Raw genomic sequence first — 7,855 nt, 5'->3', positions numbered from 1 at the left:
TTATAGAATGAATTTGTTTAAAGAGTTTTAAAATCTCTTAAATTAAAAGTGCATAGACTTAAAGAGCAAAGATACAAAAACGAAAATAATTTTTGTTTGTAATTATTAGTAGTATATATTTAGTTAATAATTAATTTGAGCATTTATTTTTTGAATACTATTTATTTACTTGATACATATTAATCTGATTAAAAAAATGTTAGATTGCTTTAAAGCACACTTCTCCTCCGGGATTCATCGCGGAACAAAAAGTTAGGACTAATGTTACTACACGGAAAGATTTCACCGGGGACCGGAAGTTACATATTAGTAAACCTTGTGGAGCCGCTGTTGATAGCAGGTGGCTAACTAACGGAGTGATGACGGAGTTTGTTTGTTTGTTTTTCGGCGTGTGGAAGTAAACAACATGGCGGCTAAACGTAAACCCGACGCGACGGTTCCGGCGGAGGAGAGCGACCAGCTGCTGATCCGCCCGCTGTGAGTTTACAGCAACTTCAGCTTCTTTCTGTGTGCGGGCTCCCCCTCCTCACAGAACTACATTCAGAAAATCACTCATTCAGGGTTCATAAATAAACTATAAAATGCGTTAAAGACACAACTTAAAGAGGTCCGTGGAAGTTTCCAGTGAAGCGCTTTGATTCAGGACTCATTTAACAACACTTATAATCTGAAAAGATCTCCCTGCCAGCTTCAACACAGCTGATAATTAAATATAAGGTCGTCTGTCAGTGCATATTTAATCTTATGAGTGTAGTCATGTGACTCCAATTCTTTCAGGGTTTTGCTCTTTTACAAATAAAAATTGACTGATTTTTGAATGGAGTTTGGTTTAAAGTGAGTTTGAGCTGGATGTTGGGGTGAGGTGTGGAGTGTGGTTTCAGTGTGTGTCTATGTGCAGGGGGGCCGGTCAGGAGGTGGGACGGTCCTGCATCATCCTGGAGTTCAAAGGAAGAAAGATCATGGTGAGATAGTGAATATGAACCTTCCAGCTGTGAACGTGAAGCCTCAGTGTGTGTAAAGGTCTGTGTCTCTTTGTGTGTGTGTGTGTCAGCTGGACTGTGGGATCCATCCTGGTCTGGAGGGGATGGACGCTCTGCCCTACATTGACCTGATCGACCCAGCTGAGATCGACCTGCTGCTCATCAGCCAGTGAGTTCACAGCCTCCAAGTGGTCACATGACTGCCTGCAGCATGATGATACTGATGTACCGCAGATGTTTGTGCTGACTCTTCCTCCCTCCATCAGCTTCCACCTGGACCACTGCGGCGCTCTGCCCTGGTTCCTGCAGAAGACCAGCTTTAAAGGTCGGACGTTCATGACGCACGCCACCAAAGCCATCTACCGGTGGTTGCTGTCCGACTACGTCAAAGTCAGGTGAGACTCGCCGGTAGACACATTGACTCTGAGAATGTTTTTAACGGTTTAATAAGAGTGTGGGCGAATGCTGGTGAGCCTCATTTTTGGGTTACCTGCACACGAGCAAAGGTCAGTGATAAGCAGCTTTAAATTAAAATAGCAAGACATCCAAAGGAGGGTTATTTTAAACTGGAGTAATGCAAAGCTGCTGTAGGAGTTGTGAAGCAGAGGTAAGTGCTGTTTGCCGTCAAAGACGCTGCTGATGAGTTGCTTAGAATCTTTGACGCTTGATTGGCTGAATCGTGTCTGCAGTAACATCTCAGCTGACGACATGCTGTACACGGAGACCGACCTGGAGGACAGCATGGAAAAGATCGAGACCATCAACTTCCACGAGGTGAAGGAGGTGGCTGGCATTAAGTTCTGGTGTTACCACGCCGGCCATGTCCTCGGAGCCGCCATGTTCATGATCGAGATCGCCGGCGTCAAGGTGAGTTCTTCAGACATTGATCCAGCCTCCTCTGAGTGTTTGCGCCTCTGTGGGCGTGTTGCTACATGTACACAGAGTTTTTATGGACATTTAGTTGCAGTTTAAAAACTACAGTTCAGATTCTTTGACCTTTTGTTAATCACTGCAGCTTGTTAAGAAATAAAGACGCTGCAAGAACTGAAAATAAAGGTGAAATAAGTTCCTGTGACTTCATGTGAATACGATGAGGGCGAGGCTGTCTTAGACACTTGATCAGCGGGGTGATGCTTTGTTGCGTCGCAGTTGGGTTTTTCTGCGTTAAACAGCAGAGAAAATATGCTGGTGTGTTCCAAAACTATTGTCTCTCCGGAGGGACCACCTCAGATAGGCACTTTGTTTTTGTGAATGAGTGAGTTTACTGAGGACAGCATGGCCACAGCTGCTAATCGCGCATGGTGTGTGTGTGTGTAGCTGTTGTACACAGGTGATTTCTCCCGTCAGGAGGACAGACACCTGATGGCAGCAGAGATCCCAAGCGTGAAGCCGGACATCCTCATCACAGTGAGTGATTCTGAAATCAGAAATCAACTGTTCAAAGTTTATGGCAGCTTTGCATGATCCGTCGTTCATAATAATCCTCCTTTATCTGATTCTGGGCTGGTTTGTCCTCTTTTAGCTACACCCAGTTTAAGCCTAATTTCTCCTGATTGGCTGCCTCACAGAATCCACATATGGGTGGAGCATCTCAGTGACATCATCCAGATCCAAGAGTAGAAAAAAACCTGATATTTTAGAGCAGCCTGAACTTCACAGGGATCAATTTACCATTCTGAGGTCATCGTTAGAAGCATCGACCACAGAAATGTGACAGGAAACGGAGTAAAACCATGAATGAGGTGTAACCGCCTCAAATGTCTGTAAGATCTGACATCTCCACATGATCCCGTGTGTGGAGATCACACCCTAAAGGTGAAACCTGGAGCTGCAAACACCTGCTGTTACTACGTCATGTGACTGCTAATCTTGATGCAACTGTGATGAATCAGCGAGCCAAGCATGCTCAGTAATGTTTCCTGCTCTGCGTTCAGGAGTCGACCTATGGCACTCACATCCACGAGAAGCGTGAGGAGAGGGAGGCTCGTTTCTGCAACACCGTCCACGACATCGTGAACAGGGAGGGCCGCTGCCTGATCCCTGTCTTTGCCCTGGGACGGGCTCAGGAGCTGCTGCTCATCCTCGGTGAGGTCTTCTCTCGGTCTCCTCTGCCCATGAGCCCGGCTCCAACCCTACTGACCTCTGATCTGCTCGTGTTTTTGACCCAGACGAGTACTGGCAGAACCACCCGGAGCTCCACGACATCCCTATCTACTACGCCTCTTCTCTGGCCAGGAAGTGCATGGCTGTGTACCAGACCTACATCAACGCCATGAACGACAAGATCCGCAAGGCTATCAACATCAACAACCCCTTTGTCTTCAAGCACATCAGCAACCTCAAGGTCAGTGAATGCGGTCCGTGGGTTGTCAGTTGGCTCATATCATTATACATGCAGTATTTTTACATGTGTGTGTTTCAGAGCATGGACCACTTCGATGACATCGGTCCCAGCGTGGTGATGGCATCTCCTGGTATGATGCAGAGCGGCCTGTCCAGAGAGCTGTTTGAGAGCTGGTGCACCGACCGCAGGAATGGCGTCATCATCGCCGGATACTGCGTGGAGGGGACGCTCGCCAAGGTGAGGTCAGCTCGGACTATTTTAACTGTGGAGTCAGGAAACTGCCCTGAAGGACAAACCTGAGTGAGCCTGCTTCTGAGGCTTTTACAACATTTTCCCGTTTCTGAGCGGAAAATGTTTCCTGGGAGTCTGATTTCCTTTTGGGGGAGTGGCGGAAAGCCCAGACCTGCAGATCTGCTCTGATTTAAACAGTCTGTGTCAGGGTTTAGGCATTAATAATAAGGCAATAGTGCCCCCATCAGGCCAGAGTGAAAATGACATAATCATTTAAAGCCTTCAAAGAGCCGAGTTTCTCTCCTGATCCCTTCGAGGTCTAACGGTTTGTCTGCGTTTCTCAGCACATCATGACAGAGCCCGACGAGATCACCACCATGTCGGGTCAGAAGCTTCCTCTGAAGATGTCGGTGGACTACATCTCCTTCTCAGCTCACACAGACTACCAACAGACCAGCGAGTTCATCAGAGCTCTCAAGCCTCCTCATGTGGTAATCAGATTTATTCACTCACTCTCAGCTTATCAGTAAACAGATGACAGCGTTTCAAAAGTGCTAAAATTGTAGCAGCTGTATAATTGTTAATCTTGACTCAGTCCAATCGCTCAGCAGAGCAGAGATCATTTAATGACAGTAAGACGTCTGTGCGCTGTGGACCTTCGCATGCAGCTTCAGTCCTGGACCTGGAGTTTTTCTTTGTTGCTCTACTGACTGAAACTGTGCACAGCACTCGGTCTGATGTCGGGAACAGGTGAGTTTAGTTTAACGTGTGCTGATCCTGGTTCTGCAGATTCTCGTCCACGGCGAGCAGAACGAGATGGCGCGTCTGAAGGCGGCGTTGATCCGCGAGTACGAGGACAACGACGAGGTCCACATCGAGGTGCACAACCCGAGGAACACCGAGGCCGTCACGCTCAACTTCAGAGGAGAGAAACTGGCCAAGGTCCTCCTGAAAACCATCCGCAGCTTTAAGCGTGTCTCGTTTCACCTTCTGCCACCTTAACTCCCAGCATCCTCTGCTGCAGGTGATGGGCTCCCTTGCCGACAAGAAGTGCATTCAGGGTCAGCGGGTCTCTGGGATTCTCGTCAAACGAAACTTCAACTATCACATCCTGGTGCCCTCCGACCTCTCCAGTCAGTAACTCAGTTTACCTGCACTAATTATTCCAGCCTGATGCTGGTCCCTGAACGCATCGCCTGTTGTGTTTGGGTTCCCCTGTTGTTTCCTGACATTTGTGCTCTCTGTACAGACTACACTGACCTGTCGATGGGCATGGTGACTCAGACGCAGGCCATCCCATACACTGGACCCATCTCACTGCTGGTCAGCCAGCTGAGAAACCTCGCAGGTAAGAAAGCAGCAAACCTCACCTGGACTCACCTGACTCGGGTCATCCAGAGTAAAACTTAAGCTGGCTCCTCCCATTACCTGAAGTTTTGTGAGGCGATGAATTAGAAATATTTAACAGGATCTTTGGTCGTGAATTTTTCTGCATGTCAGACTTGATGATACGTGGGCTTAAAAATGTTCATGTTACAGTTTCTGAAGGTGTTTCACCTCCATCAGGACGTTTACAGAGAATGATGGAGACAATGTCTTTACAATACAAAGCACCTTGAGGCAACTGTTGTTGTGATTTGGAACTATATAAATAAAAATGAACTGAAGTTTAATTGAACACGGTCCACAGAGCGTTCATGAGCTGCTCTTTGTGTTTCAGGCGATGTGGAGCAGGTGGAGGGAACCGAGAAAATCACCGTGAGAATCTTTAAGAGCATCACGATGGTTCATGAAGCTAGCATGGTGCTGCTAGAGGTCAGACACACACATACATTACAGCCCATGTGAGCAGAGGTGCTGTGATTTCGTACAGCCTTTGTTGTTCATGAATGCAGCTTCAGTGCTCTGTCTGAAACAAAATGTTCAGATTTATTTCAAACAGGAACTCACTGATTGGAGGAAAATTAATTTTGCTTCATACTCAAGCAGCTGTTGAAGTTTTTTTAATTTCCGATCTTTTGTTTCTTTGTTGTAAATTTGTTTTTTCGGGGTTTTTTTTAAAGTGTTACAGATCCAGAATTTTACCAATTAGTTCACTAATGTCTGTTTCATTTTGCCATCATTGAAGTAAGTAAGTGTTTCTTCTTGATTTATTTCCTCAGTGGATCGCCAATCCGCTCAATGACATGTACGCTGACGCCGTTGCCACTGTCATCCTCGAGGTCCAGTCCAACCCCAACGCCCAGAAGTGTCAGTAAACACAGTACGGCAGCTTGAAGTGCAATGTTTGGGGACAGTGCAGAATCTGTAACATCTGTGTGTTTGTGTGTTTCAGTTGTGGAGGGGAAGAAGGAAAGTTTCGACATGGACGTGTTTGTGGAGAGGCTTGCGCTCATGCTGCAGTGAGTCGCTGCCACACACAGACATGTGCACACACAAACACCACACACACCAACACACACAGACCCAAGAAAGGATTTCATTTCTAACTTAGCATTTTCAAATTTTCAAAGTAAAAGTCCCCAAGTGGTAGACTAACTTGTATTGTGTTGCAGCGACATGTTTGGGGATGACTGCGTGAATTTCAAAGATGGTAAAAACCTCAGCGTGACTGTGGACGGCGTCACGGCGTCAGTAGACCCAGAGACCAGAGTGAGTATGAGGAGTGGGCAGAGTCAGACCTTCTGACAGAACACAAAACTCTGACCTTTACCACAGGGGGCTGTGCAGTTTAAGCTGCATTAAGGTCATGTGACATAAATCTGGTGTTAAGGATCATTTTGTTTTAAATCCTCAGACTTCCTGTTACAGGAACCTGATCTGTTCATGAAAAACCTGAAAGTATGGGTACTTCCTGTTCCCGCTGCAGGGCTTTATGTTAAGTTTAAACCTCAAAGCATGTAAATAAGAGACGGCGCCTCTGAGATGTCATTGGCTGAAGTTCTGTCAGGCTGCACTCACACAGAGAAATTACCTGACCTTCATGCGACTGAGATCAGCTCTGATCAGTCATTATTACATCATGACGGCATAAAAGTTGTTGGGTTGAGTTGACAGTTGCATGCTCTCTGTTCATGATGACACAGATTAACTGATAAATCAGGGAACATCAAAAGTCTGTGTCCATCTGAAAACCGAAATTCACTTTAACTTCATACATTCAGAGATCTGAAACAGATTCTTCCACAGATAACAAACACAGATCCTCGCCAACCTTGCCTTCATATAGGAACACACCCAGTTAGCAACCACTGGAGTCCCCAGTTGTAAAGACTAGTTAGTTGCACTCAGACCGATTGCAACTCATTGACAAACTGGCTTTCTGCTAAATCTGATGCTGATCATTTGTAAACCTTAAGCAGTCTGTGTGATTGCAGTGACTCTGACCTCCCAGCAGGCAGCTGTGCAGTTTCCATGAGACTGAAAGTCAGCTGCTGAACAGGAAGAAAACTTCAGTGCAACTGAATTTTTTATTTTCTCTGGAGTCCAAAATGTGTGAGGAATTGGGGGGGGGGGGGATGTGTAGCACACACGTGATTTTCCTGTCTGAGCACAGACAGCAGTACTGAGTGAATGCTTCATGATACCGTGATACACAAAATATCCCTGTAAAGCTCGCCTTCTCTCATTTCAAAAGCCCCTTGAATTTTCTTTCTAACACACACAGTAACATTTAAAGAGCGCCTGTAAGGTAAGTAAAGGGCTAAACTGAACTCAGACTTGCTCAAGCTTATTTTCTCATAGACTACTATAATCACAGTCAGTGCTACTGAGCTTAACTTACAGTTGCTTCCTGGTTATGTGTGAAATTAATAGTTTCACATATGTTATTTATGCAAGAATTTTGTTTGTTTCTGTAGAAAATGATGTAATACCCTTTGACCTCTGTGTGTTACTCTGCAGTTGGTGTCATGCGCAGAGGACGAGACTCTAAGAGAGATGATAGAAGTCGCTGTCCATCGGCTCCATGACGCCCTAAGCCCCGCTTTCTGACAGGCCACAGTGATGTCACAGGGGATGTTTTTGTGTTTCCAGGAGATGCTTTTGTACCGATTTCCTATAAAAATGAATGCTTCTTTGTTTTAAATGTGTAAAATAAACTTCAGTTGAGTTTCTCAGTCTGTTTCCTTTAGACCATCAAAGCCTCCGATGGCCGCTTTAAAAAGGTTTACACTTATTTCAGTCATGCTGGCTTATTCTGGACACAAAACATCATCTCCAATGGTGTTCTGCAGATCTGTTAGCTGTAGCTTCACAGCCTCAGACACTGACTGTATGTAACAGATGGACATTTGTAGAC

General features: G+C 45.8%; 1 protein-coding gene across 1 annotated transcript; it reads left to right on the top strand.

The window, feature by feature from the left end:
• The first annotated feature begins 406 nt into the window (after positions 1-406).
• On the top strand, positions 407-7,673 carry cpsf3 (cleavage and polyadenylation specific factor 3). The gene is made up of 18 exons (XM_040018406.1): positions 407-477; positions 899-962; positions 1,052-1,149; positions 1,247-1,375; positions 1,670-1,847; positions 2,298-2,387; positions 2,915-3,065; positions 3,149-3,324; positions 3,403-3,561; positions 3,900-4,046; positions 4,345-4,497; positions 4,580-4,688; positions 4,805-4,903; positions 5,276-5,370; positions 5,718-5,805; positions 5,891-5,957; positions 6,111-6,207; positions 7,459-7,673. Exons 1-18 carry the CDS (start codon positions 407-409, stop codon positions 7,546-7,548), a joined length of 2,061 nt encoding a protein of 686 aa, XP_039874340.1. The 3' UTR covers positions 7,549-7,673.
• Positions 7,674-7,855: the final 182 nt, after the last annotated feature.

The sequence above is a fragment of the Simochromis diagramma genome, unplaced genomic scaffold (assembly GCF_900408965.1).
Source record: "Simochromis diagramma unplaced genomic scaffold, fSimDia1.1 OVJJ01000802.1, whole genome shotgun sequence".
Classification (NCBI taxonomy): domain Eukaryota; kingdom Metazoa; phylum Chordata; class Actinopteri; order Cichliformes; family Cichlidae; genus Simochromis; species Simochromis diagramma.
The sequence above is the reverse complement of the archived record's forward strand: the minus strand, read 5'-3'. Positions and strand labels throughout refer to the sequence as shown.